The sequence below is a fragment of the Pseudorasbora parva genome, chromosome 14 (assembly GCF_024679245.1).
Source record: "Pseudorasbora parva isolate DD20220531a chromosome 14, ASM2467924v1, whole genome shotgun sequence".
Lineage (NCBI taxonomy): Eukaryota > Metazoa > Chordata > Actinopteri > Cypriniformes > Gobionidae > Pseudorasbora > Pseudorasbora parva.
In genome coordinates this window covers 42,259,869-42,285,710 of record NC_090185.1, presented here as the reverse complement: position 1 = coordinate 42,285,710, position 25,842 = coordinate 42,259,869, and the positions used below count along the sequence as shown (strand labels likewise).

At 42.5% G+C, this 25,842-nt stretch overlaps 1 protein-coding gene across 3 annotated transcripts in view; it reads left to right on the top strand.

Moving 5' to 3' along the window:
- slit1b (slit homolog 1b (Drosophila)) overlaps positions 1-25,842 on the top strand; it is a 91,312-nt gene that overhangs the window by 47,380 nt on the left and 18,090 nt on the right. For all 3 annotated transcript variants that reach the window (XM_067416415.1, XM_067416414.1, XM_067416416.1), the window contains 14 exons: positions 333-471; positions 560-628; positions 2,639-2,710; positions 2,926-2,997; positions 3,132-3,203; positions 4,706-4,869; positions 4,934-5,058; positions 10,949-11,043; positions 18,134-18,273; positions 18,349-18,445; positions 19,524-19,661; positions 21,910-22,138; positions 23,688-23,818; positions 23,891-24,045. In XM_067416415.1, coding sequence (XP_067272516.1) covers positions 333-471; positions 560-628; positions 2,639-2,710; positions 2,926-2,997; positions 3,132-3,203; positions 4,706-4,869; positions 4,934-5,058; positions 10,949-11,043; positions 18,134-18,273; positions 18,349-18,445; positions 19,524-19,661; positions 21,910-22,138; positions 23,688-23,818; positions 23,891-24,045 — 1,698 coding nt within the window. The remainder of the gene's footprint in view (positions 1-332; positions 472-559; positions 629-2,638; positions 2,711-2,925; positions 2,998-3,131; positions 3,204-4,705; positions 4,870-4,933; positions 5,059-10,948; positions 11,044-18,133; positions 18,274-18,348; positions 18,446-19,523; positions 19,662-21,909; positions 22,139-23,687; positions 23,819-23,890; positions 24,046-25,842) is intronic.

Here is a 25,842-nt window from a genome sequence, read left to right as displayed (position 1 = left end):
CACAAACTGATCGTTTTATGTCTCAAGATATCAGTCATGAGCCACAGGGCTCTTTGTGCATGTTGTCTACCCATGTTTTTTTTTTGCTCTCATAGAATTGTTCCCCATTCACATGATTATATGACCTACACGCATCAACGGTTGAGGTAAAAATCTTCATTTGTGTTCTCCTGAAGAAACATACACACCTACATGTTGGATGCACTGGGGGTCAGCAGATAAACATCACAGGCTCAGTTATGGCTGAACTATCCCTTTAATAAATTGGTCAACAGTCATGCCATCCTTTCTATGACTGCATTTCTAAATATATCTGTCCCACGCACTTTCAGCGGTGGTTGAAGACGACACGAGCTGCGTCCCGAAGCCAGAGTGTCCAGAGGAGTGCACTTGTGTGGAGACGGTGGTGCGCTGCAGTAACAAACACCTGATGGCTTTACCCCGTGGCATCCCACACAATGTCACCGAGCTGTGAGTCATGTTCGGGTGGGCGTGAGGGTTTATGCTAATGCTGTCTGGCTGTATTTGGGTGTCTCGTGAACTCATGCTGTCTCCACAGATACCTGGATGGCAATCTGTTTGTTGCGGTTCCCAAAGAGCTCTCCGCGTTCAAACGCCTGCAGCTGGTGTGAGTGTTGACCTCGGCTCCTGCACTCACACATTTAGCCACTGGAGGCAGTCTGTGCATCATATTCAAGATCAGACCAGAGTCTGTGCATCATATTCAAGATCAGACCAGAGTCTGTGCATCATATTCAAGATCAGACCAGAGTCTGTGCATCATATTCAAGATCAGACCAGAGTCTGTGCATCATATTCAAGATCAGACCAGAGTCTGTGCATCATATTCAAGATCAGACCAGAGTCTGTGTCAAGGCCCCGAGATACTTCTTCATTTACACTGCAAAAAAATATTCTTACTTAGTCATTTTCTCTTGTTTCCAGTCCAAATATCTAAATATTCTTAAACCAGGATGCATTTACTGTATAAGTAAAATGACATAAGATATATTTTCATTGTTTTCTTAAAAATAAAATTTAAATGAAGTGAGTTTTTGCTTAAAACAGGCAAAATGATCTGCCAATGGGGTGAGAAAAATAATCTTATTTCTGATTGAAATCTTGTTTCTTGTTTCCGATTATTTTTCTCACCCCATTGGCAGATCATTTTGCTTGTTTTAAGCAAAAACTCATTTGATATTTCCCCCCTAGAAAACAAGAAAAAAATATCTTATGTTGTTTTACTGAGCTAGTAAATCATCTTGATTTAAGAATATTTAGATATTTGGACTGGAAACAAGACAAAAATACTAAATAAGAGCCTTTTTTGCAGTGTGGTGGTAGAACAAAGTTCGATATACGTGAGCAGCGATACACTGTTAGCAAACATCCGATTCTGCTGTGAATATGTAAATATGTGCTGCTCGCTTTCCTCTCAATAACTAAATAAACACAACAAAACTGAGAAAACACCAGGCATATGATGGCAGAGCCTTCTGATTCCAATCGATGCGTTTGTGTCAGAAAAATATCCATATTAAAAACTTTATAAAGGAAACCTGCCCTGAAGTCTTCCAGTGTAACCCACGGCTGTTTAAGCCACAAGATGGCGCCAGCGTTAAGCACAGAAGTAGAACCGGTCGAGATAACTCGCAGTACCCGGATGAGCGGGTGTGATCTGGGAATAACACACCGCTGGAATGCGCGATTGACCAATCAGAATCAAGTATTTCACAGAGCCGTGTAATAAGTAGATTTAACTCAAACTTCAGCATATTAAACATGAAAAACACTGTCAGTGTCTCGTTTCGTCAGAAGTACAACTTCAATTTTCTGCTCTAAAGCGGCTCTCCCGTGTTCATGTTTTCACTAGAAAAGACCAGAAAAGATTTTCATGTGAGCCACATACAACTATAACAAGGCCTTTATTATCATAGTTAGTATTTAAGCAAATGATCTAGCCTAGTTATGTAATTAAAAATTGTGCATCACACTGCCTCCGTCGGCTCGCCTTCTTCCCATAGTGCATCCTGGGGCCATGTGATTCCTCAGACCAGGCCACCTTCTTCCATTGCTCCGTGCTCCAGCTCTGATGCTCACGTGCTACTGTTGGTGCTTTCAGCGGGGTCAGGGGTCAGAGGTCACCCTGACTGGTCCATACGCCTCAAACTGAGCTGCTCTGTGTATTCTGACAGCTTTCTATCAGAACCAGCATTAACTTCTGGAGCAGTTTGAGCTCCAGTAGCTCGTCTGTTTGATCAGACCACACGGGCCAGCCTTCGCTCCCCACGGTCATCAATGAGCCTTGGCCGCCCATGACCTCTCTCTCCATTCCTGATTTCTAACACACACTCACAGTGTTCAGCTGGTCTTGCCGCTGCTCTCTGTGCGTCTCTGGTTGTGTTCATATGTAAATGAAAAGCTTATTTTGTCCATTAGATGAAAAAAAAATTCTACATTTACCCGCTCATAGACCCTTCCCTCAAAGAAATCAGGAGAAGTGACTGAAAGTGGACAAAAGAGGCCGATTAAACTCCAGGTGTAAATGGGAATGTGTCTCCCTCGTCACCAGCGAGAGAACAAAAACATCTGCTACAGATATATGTAGAATAATTAATATGTTTGTGCTTCATTTCAGTGACCTGAGCAACAATAACATCAGTTCCTTGTCAAACTCGTCTTTCGCCAACATGAGTCAGCTGACCACACTGTGAGCCTGACACACACACACACACACACACACACACACACACACACACACACACACACACACACACACACACACACACACACACACACACACACACACACACACACACACACACACACACACACACACACACACACACACACACACACACACACTTTTCCATTGACTGCTGTTGTGTCTGTCCCTCACCGGGCTTGTGTTTCTGTGATTTCCAGCATCTTGAGTTATAATGCCCTGCGCTGTATCCCAGCTCGTGTGTTTAGAGGCCTGGCCTCTCTTCGGCTGCTGTGAGTTTCTGCTCTGCCTCTTACAGACGTTCATGTTTCTCTGATAGTGAAGGAAGCAAACATACAGATATAATCATTTGACCTCTCCTCAACCCACATGTTTTCTCCTCGCTGCTGCTGTGCATTTATTGCAGATCGCTCCATGGCAACGATATTTCTGAATTACACCAAGAAGTGTTCAGCGACGCCGCATCTCTGTCACACCTGTGAGTCGCACACACACATCTCGCGTCTCTCTGGATCACACACACTTACACACCATTATCAATACAGCAGGCTTTTCATCTAGTCTCCGCTCTATTCTTGTTCAAATACAGTTTTTTTTTCATTGTAATGCATCTTTTTTTGTCAAATTAGACAAGTTAAGTTTAATCATTTATGTGCTTTTGTCATTTCTATTAGTTTTTAATATTTTTAAATAGCTTCCATTTAAAGTTTCAGTAATCTTTAGTCATTCATTTCAGTTAGTTGCCAAGGCACGACTTCATCTAATATTTATATTAGGGCTGTCAAGAGATTTAAATCGTTTAAAAAAAAATCGAATTAATTACATGATGTGCCGATTAATTAACCTAATTAATTGCATGTTCAGAGAAATTAACCCAAAAGATAAATGAGAAAAACATCAATTAGACATTATAAAAGTAGCTTTAGAAAAGAAATATTGTATTAAATTCCACAGAATTTATGACACAAACTTTGCGGTGACAAGAACCACAGTTAGATTTCTAAAAACCCGCGTCTGAATTGGCATTTAGATATATTTACAGCTATATACACTGGACTGAATGCGTCTACACTGCAATTACAGTTAAACAATCTCATTATTATTATTATTATTATTATTATTATTATTATTATTATTATTATTATTATTATCATTATGAAAATAAAAAAGTTTTTTTTAATGTAATTTATTTCAGTTAATTGCTAATGCTCTTCAGCTATTCAAGTCTATTCAAGTACCAGTCATGTTTTTTAATCTATATTTATATTTTATTTTATTTTAGCTTTATTAAGTAAATTTGTAGATCTTTCCACAATAAATTATTTTATTTTATTTGGAAACTCTAATAAAGTAAAAAAAAAATGATTACACTTTGTTTTTAAAATCATTTCTAGACTAAAAATTAATCAGTTAATAGTAAAGTTCTGTTGCATTGAATAATCCTCACAGGTTGTAATGAATAATTGATCAAAGATTATTCAGCTCATTTTGATGGAATTTTACTTTTAATTGAAATGCGTAAATCTAAAAAAAGGATTACTTTTTTTTTGGGGGGGGGGGGGGGTATAATTATTATTATTATTATTATTATTATTATTATTATTATTATTTTTTACATTTAATTCAGTTGGATGCACAGACCTTTTTGCTTTAAATTTTTTTTTAATCTAATATTTATATTTTATTTAGCTTTATTTCAATTTCCTAATAGTATTATTCAAAGTTTAATGTTTCCATATGTAATTATTTTATTAATTATTTTGCTGTACTTAGATTTAATAGAAAAGATGAAGAACAATGACTATTAAAAATGGACAAAAAATTTGTATAAAAATGATTGATTAATGTAAATAATAAGGAAGAATAAAGAAGAGAAAAGTATAAATAAATAGAAAAACGTTCTAACTTTGCATTTTGTATGAGATGCAAGCTGCTGTGTGGTGTTCCATCATGTGTGTGTGTGTGTGTGTGTGTGTGAAGGGCCATCGGGGCGAACCCGCTGTACTGTGACTGCCGGCTGCGCTGGCTCTCTGATTGGGTGAAGAGCGGGTTCAAGGAGCCGGGTATCGCCCGCTGTGCCGCGCCGCAGGGCATGCTGGGAAAGCTCCTGCTCACCACGCCTGCAGACAGCTTCCAGTGCGCAGGTGGGTGGAGCGCCGCAGATGGCCTTTTGCCTTCAGGATGAAGCTTGAGTCTGCTCTCCCTCAGGTCCTGTGGATCCGGCCGTCTCGGAGAAGTGCAGCCCGTGCTCCTCCAACCCCTGCCAGAATAACGGCCGCTGCCGCAGCGACGCCACACACCACTACAAGTGCAGCTGTGCACTCGGCTACCAGGTCCTGAGCACACACACACACACACACACACACACACACACCGCTAACCCGTACCCCGTACGAGTGTGTGATGTCCTGACGAGTGTGTGATGTCCTGTAGGAGTGTGTGATGTCCTGTAGGAGTGTGTGATGTCCTGTAGGAGTGTGTGATGTCCTGTAGGAGTGTGTGATGTCCCGACGAGTGCGTGATGTCCTGAGGAGTGTGTTCTGTCCTGTAGGAGTGTGTGATGTCTTGTAGGAGTGTGTGCTGTCCTGACGAGTGTGTGATGTCCTGTAGGAGTGTGTGATGTCCAGTAGGAGTGTGTGCTGTCCTGACGAGTGTGTGCTATCCTGTAGGAGTGTGTGCTGTCCTGACGAGTGTGTGATGTCCTGTAGGAGTGTGTGCTGTCCTGACGAGTGTGTGATGTCCTGTAGGAATGTGTGATGTCCTGTAGGAGTGTGTTCTGTCCTGTAGGAGTGTGTGATGTCCCGACGAGTGTGTGATTTCCTGTAGGAGTGCGTGGTGTCCTGTAGGAGTGTGTGATGTCCTGAGGAGTGTGTGATGTCCTGAGGAGTGTGTGCTGTCCTGTAGGAATGTGTGATGTCCTGTAGGAGTGTGTGATGTCCCGACGAGTGTGTGATGTCCTGAGGAGTGTGTTCTGTCCTGTAGGAGTGTGTGATGTCCTGTAGGAGTGTGTGCTGTCCTGACGAGTGTGTGATGTCCTGTAGGAGTGTGTGATGTCCAGTAGGAGTGTGTGCTGTCCTGACGAGTGTATGCTATCCTTTAGGAGTGTGTGCTGTCCTGACGAGTGTGTGATGTCCTGTAGGAGTGTGTGCTGTCCTGACGAGTGTGTGATGTCCTGTAGGAATGTGTGATGTCCTGTAGGAGTGTGTGATGTCCTGTAGGTGTGTGTGATGTCCTGTAGGTGTGTGTGATTTCCTGTAGGTGTGTGTGATGTCCTGTAGGTGTGTGTGATGTCGTGTAGGAGTGTGTGATGTCCTGTAGGTGTGTGTGATGTCCTGAGGAGTGTGTGCTGTCCTGTAGGAGTGTGTGATGTCCTGTAGGTGTGTGTGCTGTCCTGTAGGAGTGTGTGATTTCCTGTAGGTGTGTGTGATGTCCTGTAGGTGTGTGTGATGTCCTGTAGGAGTGTGTGATGTCCTGTAGGTGTGTGTGATGTCCTGAGGAGTGTGTAATGTCCTGTAGGAGTGTGTGATGTCCTGTAGGTGTGTGTGCTGTCCTGTAGGAGTGTGTGCTGTCCTGTAGGAGTGTGTGATGTCCTGTAGGAGTGTGTGCTGTCCTGTAGGAGTGTGTGATGTCCTGAGGAGTGTGTGCTGTCCTGTAGGAGTGTGTAATGTCCTGTAGGAGTGTGTGTAATGTCCTGTAGGAGTGTGTGATGTCCTGTAGGTGTGTGTGTTGTCCTGTAAGAGTGTGTGCTGTCCTGTAGGAGTGTGTGATGTCCTGTAGGAGTGTGTGCTGTCCTGTAGGAGTGTGTGATGTCCTGAGGAGTGTGTGCTGTCCTGTAGGAGTGTGTGATGTAATGTAGGAGTGTGTGATGTCCTGTAGGAGTGTGTGATGTCCAGTAGGAGTGTGTGATGTCCTGTAGGAGTGTGTGATGTCCTGTAGGAGTGTGTGCTGTCCTGTAAGAGTGTGTGATGTCCTGAGGAGTGTGTGCTGTCCTGTTGGAGTGTGTGATGTCCTGAGGAGTGTGTGCTGTCCTGTAGGAGTGTGTGATGTCCAGTAGGAGTGTGTGCTGTCCTGTAGGAGTGTGTGATGTCCCGACGAGTGTGTGATGTCCTGTAGGAGTGTGTGATGTCCTGTAGGAGTGTGTGATGTCCAGTAGGAGTGTGTGATATCCTGATGAGTGTGTGATGTCCTGTAGGAGTGTGTGATTTCCTGTAGGAGTGTGTGCTGTCCTGTAGGAGTGTGTGATGTCCTGTAGGAGTGTGTGCTGTCCTGTAGGAGTGTGTGATGTCCTGTAGGAGTGTGTGATGTCCTGTAGGAGTGTGTGATGTCCTGAGGAGTGTGTGATGTCCAGTAGGAGTGTGTGCTGTCCTGTAGGAGTGTGTGATGTCCCGACAAATGTGTGATGTCCTGTAGGAGTGTGTGATGTCCAGTAGGAGTGTGTGATATCCTGACGAGTGTGTGATGTCCAGTAGGAGTGTGTGCTGTCCTGAGGAGTGTGTGATGTCCAGTAGGAGTGTGTGTGCTGTCCTGTAGGAGTGTGTGATGTCCTGTAGGAGTGTGTGATGTCCTGTAGGAGTGTGTGATGTCCAGTAGGAGTGTGTGCTATTCTGAGGAGTGTGTGATGTCCTGTAGGAGTGTGTGATGTCCCGTAGGAGTGTGTGATGTCCTGTAGGAGTGTGTGATGTCCTGTAGGAGTGTGTGATGTCCTGAGGAGTGTGTGCTGTCCTGAGGAGTGTGTGATGTCTTGTAGGAGTGTGTGATGTCCTGTAGGAGTGTGTGATGTCCAGTAGGAGTGTGTGATGTCCTGTAGGAGTGTGTGATGTCCTGTAGGAGTGTGTGATGTCCAGTAGGAGTGTGTGCTGTCTTGTAGGAGTGTGTGCTGTCCTGTAGGAGTGTGTGCTGTCCTGTAGGAGTGTGTGATGTTCAGTAGGAGTGTGTGCTGTCTTGTAGGAGTGTGTGCTGTCCTGTAGGAGTGTGTGATGTCCTGCAGGAGTGTGTGCTGTCCTGTAGGAGTGTGTGATGTCCTGAGGAGTGTGTGAAATCCTGAGGAGTGTGTGCTGTACTGAGGAGTGTGTGATGTCCAGTAGGAGTGTGTGATGTCCCGACGAGTGTGTGAAATCCTGAGGAGTGTGGGCTGTCCTGAGGAATGTGTGATGTCCTGTAGGAGTGTGTCATGTCCAGTAGGAGTGTGTGCTGTCCTGTAGGAGTGTGTGATGTCCAGTTGGAGTGTGTGATGTCCAGTAGGAGTGTGTGCTGTCCTGTAGGAGTGTGTCATGTCCAGTAGGAGTGTGTGCTGTCCTGTAGGAGTGTGTGATGTCCAGTTGGAGTGTGTGATGTCCAGTAGGAGTGTGTGCTGTCCTGTAGGAGTGCGTGATGTCCAGTGGGAGTGTGTGATGTCCAGTAGGAGTTTGTGATGTCCAGTAGGAGTGTGTGCTGTCCGGTAGGAGTGTGTGATGTCCAGTAGGAGTGTGTGATGTCCTGAGGAGTGTGTGATGTCCTGTAGGAGTGTGTGATGTCCTGAGGAGTGTGTGATGTCCAGTAGGAGTGTGTGATGTCCTGTAGGAGTGTGTGATGTCCAGTAGGAGTGTGTGCTGTCCTGAGGAGTGTGTGATGTCCAGTAGGAGTGTGTGTGCTGTCCTGTAGGAGTGTGTGATGTCCTGTAGGAGTGTGTGATGTCCTGTAGGAGTGTGTGATGTCCAGTAGGAGTGTGTGCTATTCTGAGGAGTGTGTGATGTCCTGTAGGAGTGTGTGATGTCCCGTAGGAGTGTGTGATGTCCTGTAGGAGTGTGTGATGTCCTGTAGGAGTGTGTGATGTCCTGAGGAGTGTGTGCTGTCCTGAGGAGTGTGTGATGTCATGTAGGAGTGTGTGATGTCCAGTAGGAGTGTGTGCTGTCCTGAGGAGTGTGTGATGTCCTGTAGGAGTGTGTGATGTCCTGTAGGAGTGTGTGATGTCCTGTAGGAGTGTGTGATGTCCCGACGAGTGTGTGATGTCCTGTAGGAGTGTGTGATGTCCAGTAGGAGTGTGTGATGTCCAGTAGGAGTGTGTGATGTCCAGTAGGAGTGTGTGCTGTCTTGTAGGAGTGTGTGCTGTCCTGTAGGAGTGTGTGATGTCCAGTAGGAGTGTGTGCTGTCTTGTAGGAGTGTGTGCTGTCCTGTAGGAGTGTGTGATGTCCTGTAGGAGTGTGTGCTGTCCTGTAGGAGTGTGTGATGTCCAGTAGGAGTGTGTGATGTCCAGTAGGAGTGTGTGATGTCCAGTAGGAGTGTGTGATGTCCTGTAGGAGTGTGTGATGTCCTGTAGGAGTGTGTGATGTCCAGTAGGAGTGTGTGCTGTCTTGTAGGAGTGTGTGCTGTCCTGTAGGAGTGTGTGCTGTCCTGTAGGAGTGTGTGCTGTCCTGTAGGAGTGTGTGATGTCCTGCAGGAGTGTGTGCTGTCCTGTAGGAGTGTGTGATGTCCTGAGGAGTGTGTGAAATCCTGAGGAGTGTGTGCTGTCCTGAGGAGTGTGTGATGTCCAGTAGGAGTGTGTGAAATCCTGAGGAGTGTGGGCTGTCCTGAGGAGTGTGTGATGTCCTGTAGGAGTGTGTCATGTCCAGTAGGAGTGTGTGCTGTCCTGTAGGAGTGTGTGATGTCCAGTTGGAGTGTGTGATGTCCAGTAGGAGTGTGTGCTGTCCTGTAGGAGTGTGTCATGTCCAGTAGGAGTGTGTGCTGTCCTGTAGGAGTGTGTGATGTCCAGTTGGAGTGTGTGATGTCCAGTAGGAGTGTGTGCTGTCCTGTAGGAGTGCGTGATGTCCAGTAGGAGTGTGTGATGTCCAGTAGGAGTTTGTGATGTCCAGTAGGAGTGTGTGCTGTCCTGAGGAGTGTTTGAAGTCCTGAGGAGTGTGTGCTGTCCTGTAGGAGTGTCTGCTGTCCTGTAGGAGTGTGTGCTGTCCTGTAGGAGTGTGTGATGTCCTGAGGAGTGTGTGCTGTCCTGTAGGTGTGTGTGATGTCCTGAGGAGTGTGTGCTGTCCTGAGGAGTGTGTGCTGTCCTGTAGGTGTGTGTGATGTCCTGAGGAGTGTGTGCTGTCCTGTAGGTGTGTGTGATGTCCTGAGGAGTGTGTGCTGTCCTGTAGGAGTGTGTGCTGTCCTGTAGGAGTGTGTGATGTCCTGAGGAGTGTGTGCTGTCCTGTAGGTGTGTGTGATGTCCTGAGGAGTGTGTGCTGTCCTGAGGAGTGTGTGATGTCCTGTGGAGTGTGTGCTGTCCTGTAGGAGTGTGTGATGTCCTGAGGAGTGTGTGATGTCCTGAGGAGTGTGTGATGTCCTGTAGGAGTGTGTGCTGTCATGTATTTGTGCTGTCCTGTAGGAGTGTGTGGTGTCCTGTAGGTGTGTGTGATGTCCTGTAGGAGTGTGTGTTGTCCTGTAGGAGTGTGTGATGTCCTGTAGGAGTGTGTGCTGTCCTGTAGGAGTGTGTGCTGTCCTGTAGGAGTGTGTGCTGTCCTGTAGGGGTGTGTGCTGTCCTGTAGGAGTGTGTGATGTCCTGTAGGAGTGAGTGATGTCCTGACGAGTGTGTGATGTCTTTTAGGAGTGTGTGCTGTCCTGTAGGAGTGTGTGATGTCCTGCAGGAGTGTGTGATGTCCTGTAGGAGTGTGTGCTGTCCTGTAGGAGTGTGTGCTGTCCTGTAGGAGTGTGTGCTGTCCTGACGAGTGTGTGCTGTTCAGTCGGAGTGTATGATGTCCTGACGAGTGTGTGATGTCCTGTAGGAGTGTGTGATGTCCTGCGGGAGTGTGTGCTGTACTGTAGGAGTGTGTCATGTCCTGTAGAAGTGTTTCATGTCCTGTAGGAGTGTGTGCTGTACTGTAGGAGTGTGTCATGTCCTGTAGGAGTGTGTGATGTCCTGTAGAAGTGTGTGCTGTACTGTAGGAGTGTGTCATGTCCTGTAGGAGTGTGTGCTGTCCTGTAGGAGTGTGTGATGTCCTGTAGGAGTGTGTGATGTCCTGTAGGAGTGTGTGATGTCCTGACGAGTGTGTGATGTCCTGTAGGAGTGTGTTCTGTCCTGACGAGTGTGTGATGTCCTGTAGGAGTGTGTGCTGTCCTGTAAGAGTGTGTGCTGTGCTGTAGGAGTGTGTTCTGTCCTGACGAGTGTGTGTTGTCCTGTAGGAGTGTGTGATGTCCTGATGAGTGTGTGATGTCCTGTAGGAGTGTGTGATGTCCAGTAGGAGTGTGTGATGTCCTGATGAGTGTGTGTGTTCACAGGGCCAGCACTGCGAGGTCTCCGTCAGCGCGTGTGAGGGTGATCCGTGCCTCAATGGAGGAACCTGTCACAGCGAGGAGGCCCGGAAAGCCTTCAGGTGAGAACACACACCTTAACCACTTAAGGGGTTAGTTCAGCCAGAAATGTGAATAGTGTGATTAATTCCTCCTGTGGTTGGCCAGCCGTCAGACCTCCGCTCATCTTCACACACAGATGAAGATATTAGTGTTGAAATCCGATGGCTCAGAAAGGCCTTCATTGACACCAATGTCATTTCCTCTCTCCAGACCCATAAAGGCACTAAAGACGACGCTACAAAGCCCATCTCACTACAGCGGCTCTACAATCATTGATGAAGAGGCCAGAAGAGTTTTAGTGCGCAAAAAACACTAAATAACGACTTATATAGTGATGGCCGATTTCAGAACAAAGCTTCGAGCCGTTATGAGTCAGAGAATCGATTCATGATTCGGATCGCCAAAATGCGTAACAGGGTTGAAAATGTAACCTAAATAAATCTGTCACTTAACGGATCTTTGCTAGTTTGGGACCAATGTTGATTTCTAGAGAAATAAAATCCAATAAATGTTAGGTGTCAACTTGGCTTTTAAAGGGTTTTAAAGACACCAGAATAGTTTTAGTGCGCAAAAAAACTAAATAACAACTTGTATAGCGATGGCCGATTTCAGAACAAAGCTTCGAGCCGTTATGAGTCAGTGAATCGATTCATGATTCGGATCGCGAGTCAAACTGCTGAAATCACGTGACTTTTCCGGATCCTGAATCGATTCACTGACTCATAACCGTTCAAAGCTTTGTTCTGAAATCGGCCATCACTATATAAATCGTTATTTCGTTTTTTGCGCACTAAAACTCTTCTGGCCTCTTCATCAATGATAGTAGAGCCGCTGTAGTGAGATGGGCTTTGTAACGACGGTTACAAAAGTAACCAATATTAACCATGGGGTTTATTTAGGTGGATAGGTGTGATTCAACCAGAAATCAGCCTTTAACATCACATTAGGGGTAATAAAGGTCTGATAATGTTTGGAGTATATTAGAGGATTCTGGCCTAAATATGTGTATGGCTTAAATTCTTCATTAGGGTCAGACTGGGATCAGTGTGTGCATGTTTGACTAATCTACAGTACAGGCCAAACATTTGGACTCATTATTATTTGTCATGTTTTTGAAAGATGTTTCTTCTGCTCATCAAGCCTGCATTTATTTGATCAAAAATACAGAAACAAATGTAATGTTGTGATATATTATTACAATTTAAAATATTTGGTTTTCAGTGTATTCTCCTTTAAATGCTGATTTACTTGTGTGCTCAGAGCTGAATGTTCAGGATGGTTCCTCCAGTCTTCAGGGATCATGATCCTTCAGAAATCATTCTCAGATGAGGATTCATTAGGAGTGTTGGAGACAGATCTGCTGACTAATACTTTTTTTATAACCTGTGATAATTTTTTATAATACTTTGATGAATAAAAAATAAAGAAGCAAATGTTTTAAAAATAGAAATCTTTTGTACCAACGATATACACTACTGGTCAGTCATTTGGGGTCAGTCTTTTTTTTTCTTTCTTTTTTTTTTGAAATAAATCAATAATTTTATTCAACAAGGATGTGTTAAAATGATGAAAACTGATAGTAAAGGAGATTTATATTATTTGGTAATATTTTTATATTAAATAAATGCAGTTCTTTTGAACCTTTTATTCCTCAAATATATTAGTCAGCAGAACTGTTTCCAACACTCATAATAAATCAGATTATATTATTATTATTGTTATTATTATTATTATTATTATTATATATTTTATTACAGAATATGATTTCTGAAGGATCATGATCCCTGAAGACTGGAGGAACCATCCTGAACATTCAGCTCTGATCACAGAAATAAATCAGCATTTAAAGGAGAATACATTGAAAACCAAAAATTTTAAATTGGAATAATATATCACAATACTACATTTCTTTCTGTTTTTTTTTGATCAAATAAATGCAGGCTTGATGAGCAGAAGAAACTTCTTTCAAAAACATTACAAATAATAATGTGTCCAAACGTTTGGCCTGTCCTGTATATCCCATCAAAACTACACAACAATATGTTGTATTCTATGTCATATCACTAATAATAAAAAATAATGATTTAAAAATATAGTAATGTTAGATATCAGACATGGGCAATATTACAGAAATGTTTGGTGTAAGTGCAAGCACGAATGCGTAATATTGTCATATCGTTCTAAACCATGTATTATATTCTTCTTTAAAACACAAAAGATGATGTCTCAGGGGTTTTCCGGTCAATACAATGAAACCCAGACGACTCGAATGTTCTCCTAAATAACTTCTCTTGATCTTCAAATTAGGAATAGAGCCATGTTTCACACCTATAGTCAAAAGATAATGAGATGCATAATAAACACTTTAAACAATACTGGGATAAAAACAACCCAAAGTTGGGTTGAAAATGGACAAACCCATTAGGTGGTTTGTTTTAACCCAGTGGTTGGCTTAAATATTTAATTAAAAAAATCAACCCAATGGCTGGGTCTGTCCCCATTTTACCAGAAATTGGATTAAACCAACCCAACAGCTGACGGAACTATTAGATCTCCTGACTCTTATTTGATCGGTTATTTTAGTGGATTCTGACCTAAACAGGGTGACCTAATTTGGATTGGGACACTTTTTGCCATTGAGATGACTGGGAAAAAGTGTCCCATTCAACCTGAATTCATTCACTCTGTGTATCGCTTAGACTCCTCATTAGGGTCAGACTGTATACAATATTTCATAAATGGTTGGTAAAACTGGAATCTGCAGAAAAGTTTAAAAAGATCTGTCGTCGTATCATTCTAAACCATGTTATGCGGTATTCTATTTAAAACACAAAAGATGATGTTTTCTGTCCATACAATGAAACTTGTCTTGAGTTCCAAATTAGGGATAGAGTCATTTTCACACCTATAGACCATTTCAGAATGTTTGTAAACAATGGGCACGAGGATACTTCCGGGTGGCAGAACGCGAGCGGCTTCTACTGACCAACTGAAGAGATCCAGCCTGTTACTGTAAACAGTTACATAGTTAAGAACATTGCTGTTGATTAAAGTTGAAACTATGATGAAAACGTGTTGTGTTTGGGGTTGCGCCATCAGATATACAGCAAAATCTGTAGGATTGTATCGATTTCCTTCAGAAAAAAGTAAATATATCCAGCAAAACCTGTGGGTGAGGAGGCTAAAATGAGTGGACGGCGTCAGAAGAGGCGCTACAGAGGAGTATTCTCAAAACGGTCCATCTACAAAATCATAGCAGAGCATAATTATCTTCAGCTGGGGAAATTCAAGACTAATATTAGTAAACTTTAGATCTCTTTTAAAGATCGAACTCATTGTCAGTCACTGCCTGAAGTTAAAGTAGGAAGAGACCGAATTTCTAGTGTCATGTAGGCTACTGATCGAATGTCAATGGAAGAAATAGGAAAAGCAGAACAGTTGTTGGCTGACGGATGATTGATGCGTGAACCACACTGGCTTCTTCATCACCGCGAGTTTAGTTTGAGTGAATGCCTAACATTAGCAGAGTAGCGCTAGTCTACAGCACGCTATCCTTTTGACCGTCAGAAGCTCACGTCTGTGCCATCTGATCCGACATATTGTAAGTCAAACAGCAACAGTCACTAAAATAACTACTTAATGTAGGCTGAGGCTCATTTAAAAATGATGGTATTAGACTAGCGCTACATCTACTGGAGCAAGGTTAGGCATTTCATGTATTGCTATCTCCTGAATTAATTAATCAGTCCCTCAAAATTATGTTAACTATGTCTGAATCCCAAGCAATTTACTAGCGTTGCCATAGGAACGCTTCGGCTTTTGCCACCCGGAAGAGCGTTTATAACTGTTGTGACGTCATGGTGAATTGTCATATAGCCCAAGTCAAAAGATAATGAGATGCATAATATGCACTTTACACAATGTTGGGATAAAAATAACCCAAAGTTGGGTTGAAAATGGACAAACCCAGCGGTTGTTAGATGTTTAGCCAACTACTGTTTAATAATGACTATATGTCTGGCTTAAAATGAACCCAAAATAGGTTGAAATCACTGGGCTAAAACAACCCAATCACTGGGATAAAACAACCCAATCACTGGGATTAAACAACCCAATCACTGGGATTAAACAACCCAATCACTGGGACAAAAAAAAAAAAACAATCACTGGGATAAAACAACCCAACCGCTGGGATAAAACAACCCAATCACAGGGATAAAACAACCCAACCACTGGGCTAAAACAACCCAATCACTGGGATAAAACAACCCAATCACTGGGATAAAACAACCCAACCACTGGGATAAAACAACCCAATCACTGGGATAAAACAACCCAACCACTGGGATAAAACAACCCAATCACTGGGATAAAACAACCCAACCACTGGGATAAAACAACCCAATCACTGGGATAAAACAACCCAACCACTGGGATAAAACAACCCAACCACTGGGATAAAACAACCCAATCACAGGGATAAAACAACCCAATCACTGGGATAAAACAACCCAATCACTGGGATAAAACAACCCAATCACAGGGATAAAACAACCCAATCACTGGGATAAAACAACCCAATCACTGGGATAAAACAACCCAACCGCTGGGATAAAACAACCCAATCACAGGGATAAAACAACCCAACCACTGGGCTAAAACAACCCAATCACTGGGATAAAACAACCCAACCACTGGGATAAAACAACCCAACCACTGGGATAAAACAACCCAATCACTGGGATAAAACAACCCAACCACTGGGATAAAACAACTTAATCACTGGGAATGGGGGTTTCGGATCGCGCCGGAGCGCGACCCGAGGCATTTGTCTGGGTAGAGGCTGCGCTCTGAGGCCCGAGACCTGTAATGATCCTTCCGCAGGTTCACCTATGGAAACCTTGTTACGACTTTTACTTCCTCCTGATGGTCAAGTTTGATCATCTTCTCGACGCTCCGCCAGGGCCCGCGAGGAACTCCGGCGGGGCCGATCCAAGGACCTCACTAAACCACCCAATCGGTAGTAGCGACGGGCGGTGTGTACAAAGGGCAGGGACTTAATCAATGCGAGTTTATGACCCGCGCTTACTGGGAATTCCACGTTGATGGGGAAACAGTTTCAATCCCCAGTCCCGATCACGAGCGGGGTTCAGCGGGTTACCCGCGCCTCCCGGCGCAGGGTAGGAACACGCTGATCCGCTCATTGTGGCGCGCGTGCAGCCCCGGACATCTAAGGGCATCACAGACCTGTTATTGCTCCATCTTGTGTGGCTGAACGCCACTTGTCCCTCTAAAAAGTTGGACGCCGACCGCTCGGGCCGCGTAACTATTTAGCATGCCGGAGTCTCGTTCGTTATCGGAATGAACCAGACAAATCGCTCCACCAACTAAGAACGGCCATGCACCACCACCCACAGAATCGAGAAAGAGCTATCAATCTGTCAATCCTTTCCGTGTCCGGGCCGGGTGAGGTTTCCCGTGTTGAGTCAAATTAAGCCGCAGGCTCCACTCCTGGTGGTGCCCTTCCGTCAATTCCTTTAAGTTTCAGCTTTGCAACCATACTTCCCCCGAAACCCAAAGACTCGTGGTTTCCCGCACGCTGCCCGGCGGGTCATGGGAATAACGCCGCCGGATCGCGGGTCGGCATCGTTTACGGTCGGAACTACGACGGTATCTGATCTTCTTCGAACCTCCGACTTTCGTTCTTGATTAATGAAAACATTGTTGGCAAATGCTTTCGCTTTCGTCCATCTTGCGCCGGTCCGAGAATTTCACCTCTAGCGGCACAGTATAAATGCCCCTGCCCGTCCCTCTCAATCATGGCCCCGGGTTCCAGAAACCCACAAAATAGAACCGGAGTCCTATTCCATTATTCCTAGATGCGGTATTCAGCGGCGACAGGCGGCCTGCTTTGAACACTCTAATTTTTTCAAAGTAAATGCTCCGGGCCCCTAGACCGGACACCCAGCTAAGGGCATCCGGGGGGCGCCGGGAGGCAGGGTCCGGGACAGGCGGTGGCTCGCCTTGTGGCGGACCGCCAGCCCACTCCTGAGATCCAACTACGAGCTTTTAACTGCAGCAACTTTAGTATACGCTATTGGAGCTGGAATTACCCCGGCTGCTGGCACCAGACTTTCCCTCCAATGGGAGACGTCTTTCAGCCCCTTGTTGAATCAATACCATGTAGAATTAATACAGCTCTTCAAACCCAATGAGTGAGATAAAGGACTATAGTGAGAAAAACTCACTAGAAAAATACAAAGCAAATTTATACAATTCTAAAAGGTATGTATATGGCAAACAAGGAGAGAAAAGTTTAGAAATGAAACAGTTAGATTGTTCGGTAGACTTTATCCATTTTTGCTTTGTCTTATAATTCTCTGACATTATTCTGGGGACCCTTAGAGCCTTCTGGAGGACCCCAGTTTGAAAACCCCTGCATTAGGGTGTGTATAAAGGTCCAAATGGGGTTCAATGTTGGCATGTGGATTCTGGCCTAAACTGGGTTAATTTAGGGGACGAAAGGGGTCAAACACAGTACTAGTGCGGGGTTCCTAATAATCCTTTAGGTGAGTGTAAACTTTCAATTTTAAATGTCTGTGGAGAAGCTATGTCATATGTGGTGTCATTTGAAAGCTTAGAGTCTCTACTTTCTGGAGATATGCATCACTTTGGCATTTGTTTTACACAAAGTAATGTATTTACACTAAATTACTCTGGTGCCATTTCCTACTGGATTTGGTCTACCCAATTGAAAAGCTTCCCATACACACATACAATGGTCTAAGTTTAAAAATTTGGTGTAATTTTACAGGAAAACCTCTGAAGTTACATAAAACACTGCTAAAAGTGATAAAAGGAGGAAAAGAGGGGGGTCCTCCCTTCAGATCCATTTGAATTTTTTTTGCATACAACATGACACAGACAAACTTACATGTTTATCACTTTTAGCAGTGTTTTATGTAACTTCAAACGGTTTCCTGTAAAATGACACCAACATTTTGAACTTAGACCCCTGTATGTGTGTATGGGAGGCTTTTCAATTTGGGTAGGCCAAATCCAGGCGGAAATCCCCAAAAATGGACCCAAATCTGCCATGTGTGTCCACAGCTGCTTGTGTCCTCTGGGGTACAGCGGCCAGTTCTGTGAGCTGGATGTTGACGAGTGTGTGGAGAACAAGTGTGAGAACGGCACCATCTGTGTGGACGGAGTGGGAAACTACAGCTGTGTGTGTCCGCACCCATTCTCAGGTACACAAGCCCTGATTCACGATTCGGCCTGGAGTGAGAGTGGATGGGTAAAGGAGGTGTGAATGTGCATTACAGGCCCGAGGTGTGAGGAGTACGAGGAGGACCTGTGCTATCCGGGCCAGAACCCCTGTCGGCGCGGCTCCACGTGCATCCCAACCGTCACTGGACCCAAGTAAGAGCCGGCTGAGCTGATCAACGTTATCAGAGATATGATATTAAACAGTGCACTTCTGTTCAAACGTTTGGGGTCTGTATGATTTTCTGCTTACTTATCTGATCATAACTCCAGTAAAGCAGTGTAATATTCCTCCAGTGTGAATTTTCTGTTCTCTGTGGGAATATATATATTTGCATTTACTAGATCAGTAAAACAACAAGATATTTTTCTTGTTTTATTGAAAATAAAATCTAAATGAAGTGATAAAATCTAATCTCGTTTCTGATTGAAATCTTGTTTCTTGTTTTCGTCTCAATCAGAAATAAGATTATTTTTCTCACCCCATTGGCAGATCAGTTTGCCTGTTTTAAGCAAAAACTCACTTCATTTAGATATTTTCCCCCAGAAAACAAGAAAAAATATCTTATGTCGTTCTGATCTAGTAAATGCATCTTGATTTTAGAATATTTAGATATTTGGACTGGAAACAAGAAAAACATATACTAAATAACATTTTTTGGAGTGTGTGATCGAAGCTGAGTTTATCATCATTACTCCAGTCGTCAGTGTCAAATGATCCTTCACTAATCATTCTCATATGAGGATCTGATGATCAACACACATTTATGATGATTATGATGATCAGTGATGAACACATTTCATATGTGTGTGTCATACATTCTTTGATGATAGAAAGCTCAAAAGAACAGCATTTATTAGAAACAGAATCTTTTGTGACATTATAAACTGTGTCACTTTTGATCGATTGAATGTGTCCTTGATGAAATTACTGACCTCAACATTTTGAATGGCAGTGTATGAACGTAAACATATAATCAAGTATCTAGGAGAGCAAATTAAATCACCTTTTTGTCAAATTTTTAAAGGGAGGAGGAAATTCTTTTGCTGAAAAAAGCCTGAATAGCTGGATAGGAATGTGTCGTCTCTATTCAAGATCCTGTTTACGGCAAATATTTGCTATTCGTGTGAATAGTCCTTTCAGCTGAAAATCGACATTTTAAGGTCATTCAAATAATGCCATAAATGACATGCCCTCTAATGAAAGCGTGTGTGTGTGTGTGTGTGTGTGTAGATGCATCTGTCCGCCTGGGTTTGTGGGTGATGACTGCAGTGTAGATTATAACGAATGCCAGGGACATTACTGTCAGAACGGAGCGCGCTGTGTGGATCATGTGGCCGGATATACATGCGTCTGTCCACAAGGTTACAGGTGAGTCTACACATGATGTATTATAATTATATATTACTTCATACGATTACTTCATATAAAAACGTATAGTTTTTAAAATAAACAGAATTATAGAATACAGGTGAAGTGAAATACACTGATGATCTCTTCATCTCCTGTTAGTGGGTGGGATATATTAGGCAGCAAGTGAACATTTTGTCCTAAAAGTTGATGTGTTAGAAGCAGGAAAAATGGGGGAGCGAAGGCTGGCCCGTGGGGTCCGATCAAACAGACGAGCTACTGGAGCTCAAACTGCTCCAGAAGTTAATGCTGGTTCTGATAGAAAGCTGTCAGAATACACAGAGCATCTCAGTTTGTTGCGTATGGGGCGGCATAGAGCAGTCAGGGTGCCCATGCTGACCCCAGTGGCGGCGTTTCACAAAAACCTGGGGTAGGACATGAGCCATTCTGGCCATACAACCAAGACATTCCTAAATAATGACATTATCTTAACAAAATGTGGACAAAATCCACTAAAAGAACATAACAACAATGTCACACACACGCACGCACGCACGCACGCACGCACGCACACACACACACACACACACACACTTCACCTCAGATCTTGAAAATAAATGAAAGGAAACAACTAGCTATGTTTGAACTCTCAAGGTGAACAAACAAGTTTATTCTATGATTTAAAACATTTTTTCCAGTCACTCAGTATGTATTTTTAATCATTCTAAAAGTGTGTACGATTTAGGAATTCGATATTGTACTTATCAGTTTCGTTGTGAAAGCAGTCAGTGCGCTTGCAGAGAGCCCGTCCACTCTCTCTTGTCGCATCGCATCTGGTTAGGACACGGCGTTAGGCTGTTCAAATTTACTTTTCAAAGAACTAGCGAGCAGCATCATAAGCCGCTCATTTCCCCTCCTTGTCTTAATGCCAGGGTATGGTAACTGCCATAAAAAAAAATTATGTTGTGCCTGATGGTAAAAAAACAAGAAAAATGTGTTATATATACACAATAGTTCTTTCTGGTTCTCGGTTCTGATTGGCTGAGAGCCAGCTGTGTGATATCCACCCAGTATCAGCACTGGAACCGCTTCACCATTTTTATTGCTCTGCTTGAGCGACTGTCACTGCGTTATTTAAAAATATTTTTTTGTTGAATAAATATGATTTTATATAAATAATATGGCATATTTGATATTGAGAAAGGGTCCGTTAGTGATTGTGAAATGGAATTCAGTGAAAGTGATTAATATAGATTTCATATAACAATATTCCATAGGCCTTTTTATGACATAAAATATTTCATTATATATAATATAAAAATATATATACTATCAAATAATGTTTGAATGTTCTCCTCATTACCCCAGATTTGGATCTTCTAATGTTTCTTTGACATTCCCAATGACAAAAATTTTAGTAGTCCTAAAAAATATAATAACTCTTTCCTCGCCATTGACAGTGTTTCCGTGTTTTCCCTGTTATATGGTAGGGGGCGCAATTACATATCCTCTGAAAGAGTACCAAATGTTGTGATCACAGCACAGAAGAAGAAGAAGAAGAAGCAGAAACAAGCAATAGAAGCATTACCGTAAATAATTGACAAAAACAGGATTTTCTCAGAATTTTTCTCAAAATGTTGATTTTTATGAAACGTTCCCACATTCAAGTGTTGATAAAGGAATGTGTAAAGCTAGAATAAAACAGAGGCTCTGCTCTTTCTTTTGATATATTGCGTGGTCAGATATTCATACAACACAATATTGTGTGGCCATTTTGTGAAAATTATCAAAAACGCTGGAGGTGACTGGCAACTTTTATCAAATCACTGACGGGTAAAGAGATCAAATCTATTCACAATACACAGAATCACATGAATACACTTTATAACATACAATTTATGATCAGCCTTAGTTTATCATATTATTAAAATGTGCTGATATCGTAAAGAAAAAAAACAACAAAATCCTTTTGTACAGTATATTTTTCAATGTAATGTAAATGTGTGGTTTATTGGAAGATGTGTTGCATGAAAAGCACTAACAATGTTTTTGGTCTGGCCAGTTTTCATCAGGACAAACGCTGAAGGACTTATTTTGTACTTGTGACAAAATGTGGTCCATTTAAAATATCTTGTATAGATAATTTTCCATCTTTTTTCTAACCCTTTCTTCATTATGGCGCTCTTATGTGTGAATGGTCCTGTGATTGTGATTCCTCTGGCCGTGTGTGTGTGTGTGTGTGTGTGTGTGTGTGTGTGTGTGTGTGCAGTGGGCGGTTGTGCGAGGCGTCTCTCTCTCCCCCCACGGGATGTGAGGCTCTGCGCTGTGAGAACGGCGCCCCCTGTGTGGAGAGAGCCGGTACTGCGGCCTGTCAGTGTCTCTCAGGGTTCGGAGGGCCGCGCTGTGAGAAGATCCTCAGCGTCAGCTTCATCGACAGAGACTCATACCTGCAGCTCAGTGAGCTGGAGAGCCGGCCGCAGACCAACATCACTCTACAGGTGAGCTTCTTCATCACTCTACAGGTGAGCTTCTTCATCACTCTACAGGTGAGCTTCTTCATCACTCTACAGGTGAGCGCTTCAGGTCAATGTGCTGTTCTTGTGGCAGCTATCACTACATTAATATCCCAGTCGAGTCCACCTTTCTTGCCCTGCATCTTAAACTTTACTGTTGTCATGACAACAGCATTTGTTCTGTTCGCTGTGCATGAACTAATGGTTCTCGTGTCTTGTTTCCTGCATTTTAAGTAAAAAAAAAATATTGCACATATTTAAACATTTAATATATGTCAATAAATAGATAAAGCAAATGGATAAAAGCAAAAAATATTTAATAATATATGTAAATATATGCAAATATGTATGTAAATAAATACATTTTGCCAATACATGAAAAAAGAAACATTGCAAATATATGCAAATAAATAACATGTAAATGAATAGATAAATATAGCAAATATATGCAAATAAATAACATGTAAATGGATAAATAAATATTGCAAATAAATGCAAATAAATACATAAACATATAAAAAGATATAAAAAAACTTTAACTTTACTTTTACGTATATAATATATGAATACTTAAAATATATATTTTGAAAGAAATGTATATTTGTATTCTTCAAGGATGAATTAAATGCATCAGAAGTGACAGTAAAGACGTTTATAATGCCACAAAAGATTCTGTTTCTAATAAATGCTGTTCTGTTGAGCTTTCTATTCATCAAAGAATCCTGAAGAACAAAATATATGACAGTTTAAATTCAGCTTTGATCACAGAAATAAATTACACTTTAGTATATATTCACATAGAGAACAGATGATTCACACTGGAGGAATATTTCACTGATTTACTGGATTTATGAGCAGGAGAAACTTCTGTTAAAACATCCTTTAAAGGGTTAGTTCCCCCCAAAATTTAAATTGTGTGATTAATTCCTCCTGTGGTTGGACAGCCGTCAGACGTTCATCTTCACACACAGATGAAGATATTAGTGTTGAAATCCGATGGCTCAGAAAGGCCTTCATTGACACCAATGCAGATTGTGAAATACTAGGAAAAAAACTAAAGAACGACTTATATAGTGATGGGCCGATTTCAAAAGACAGCTTCGAGCCGTTATGAATCAGTGAATCGATTCATGATTCGGATGCCAAAGTCAAGTGATTTCAGCAGTTTGTCGGTTTGACACGCGATCCGGATCATGAATCGATTCACTGACTCATAACGGCTCGAAGCTTTGTTCTGAAATCGGCCCATCACTATGTAAGTCGTTATTTAGTTTTTTTGCGCACTAAAACTCTTCTGGCCTCTTCATAAATGATTGTAGAACCGCTGTAGTGAGATGGGCTTTGTAACGACGTCTTTAGTGCCTTTATGGGTCTGGAGAGAGGAAATGACATTGGTGTCAATGAAGGCCTTTCTGAGCCATCGGATTTCAACACAAATATGAGGGAGAACTAATGACAGAATTATTATTTTTGGGTGAACTAACCCTTTGAACAGTGGTGTGGAGCGTGGGTCTCACGCTCATGAATCCCTCAGGTCTCCACCGCTGAGGACACTGGGATCCTGCTGTATAACGGCGCCCTTGACCCGATCGCTGTGGAGCTGCACCAGGGCCATGTGAGAGTGAGCTATGACACGGGAAGTCAGTCGGGCAGCACCATCTACAGGTGCAGTGAACTCCAGGAGCTCATGTAACTTATTTCTGCTGCCGTCTCTGTCTCATGCATCTCTTCCCACAGCTCGGAAATCGTGAATGACGGCCGGTTTCATACGGTTGAGCTGGTCACCTATGAGCGGATGGTCAACCTCTCTGTGGATGGAGGGCTTCCGGCTACTCTTGACAGCTCAGGACATGGCCAGCCCCTCAGCAGAGATGCCCCACTATATGTCGGGGGTAAGATCGTACACCCAAAACATGCATGCCGATCGCAGAGGCGTACAGAGCACACAGCCTCATTACTTGAGAAAAAGTACAGACACCCCTTGCTACATTTTACTCAATTACAAGTAAAAGTACTACAGTCAGATGTCTACTTAAGTAAAAGTACTACAGTCAGATGTCTACTCAAGTAAAAGTACTACAGTCAGATGTCTACTCCAGTAAAAGTGCTACAGTCAGATGTCTACTCAAGTAAAAGTACTACAGTCAGATGTCTACTCCAGTAAAAGTACTACAGTCAGATGTCTACTCAAGTAAAAGTACTACAGTCAGATGTCTACTCAAGTAAAAGTACTACAGTCAGATGTCTACTTCAGTAAAAGTACTACAGTCAGATGTCTACTGAAGTAAAAGCACTTCAGTCAGATGTCTACTAAAGTAAAAGCACTTCAGTCAGATGTCAACTCAAGTAAAAGTGCTACAATCAGATGTCTACTTAAGTAAAAGTACTACAGTCAGATGTCTACTCCAGTAAAAGTACTACAGTCAGATGTCTTCTCCAGTAAAAGTACTACAGTCAGATGTCTACTCCAGTAAAGGTACTACAGTTAGATGTCTACTTCAGTAAAAGCACTTCAGTCAGATGTCTACTAAAGTAAAAGCACTTCAGTCAGATGTCAACTCAAGTAAAAGTGCTACAATCAGATGTCTACTTAAGTAAAAGTACTACAGTCAGATGTCTACTCCAGTAAAAGTACTACAGTCAGATGTCTTCTCCAGTAAAAGTACTACAGTCAGATGTCTACTCCAGTAAAGGTACTACAGTTAGATGTCTACTCCAGTAAAAGTACTACAGTCAGATGTCTACTCAAGTAAAAGTGCTACAGTCAGATGTCTACTCAAGTAAAAGTGCTACAGTCAGATGTCTACTCAAGTAAAAGTGCTACAGTCAGATGTCTACTCCAGTAAAAGTACTTCAGTCAGATGTCTACTCCAGTAAAAGTACTACAGTTAGATGTCAACTCAAGTAAAATTGCTACAGTCAGATGTCTACTTAAGTAAAAGTACTACAGTCAGATGTCTACTCAGGTAAAAGTACTACAGTTAGATGTCTACTTGAAGTAAAAGCACTTCAGTCAGATGTCAACTCAAGTAAAAGTGCTACAGTCAGATGTCTACTCAAGTAAAAGTGCTACAGTCAGATGTCTACTCAAATAAAAGTACTACAGTCAGATGTCTACTCCAGTAAAAGTACTACAGTCAGATGTCTACTCAAGTAAAAGTACTACAGTCAGATGTCTACTGAAGTAAAAGCACTTCAGTCAGATGTCTACTAAAGTAAAAGCACTTCAGTCAGATGTCAACTCAAGTAAAAGTGCTACAATCAGATGTCTACTTAAGTAAAAGTACTACAGTCAGATGTCTACTCCAGTAAAAGTACTACAGTCAGATGTCTACTCCAGTAAAAGTACTACAGTCAGATGTCTTCTCCAGTAAAAGTACTACAGTCAGATGTCTACTCGAGTAAAGGTACTACAGTTAGATGTCTACTCCAGTAAAAGTACTACAGTCAGATGTCTACTCAAGTAAAAGTGCTACAGTCAGATGTCTACTCAAGTAAAAGTGCTACAGTCAGATGTCTACTCAAGTAAAAGTGCTACAGTCAGATGTCTACTCCAGTAAAAGTACTTCAGTCAGATGTCTACTCCAGTAAAAGTACTACAGTTAGATGTCAACTCAAGTAAAATTGCTACAGTCAGATGTCTACTTAAGTAAAAGTACTACAGTCAGATGTCTACTCAGGTAAAAGTA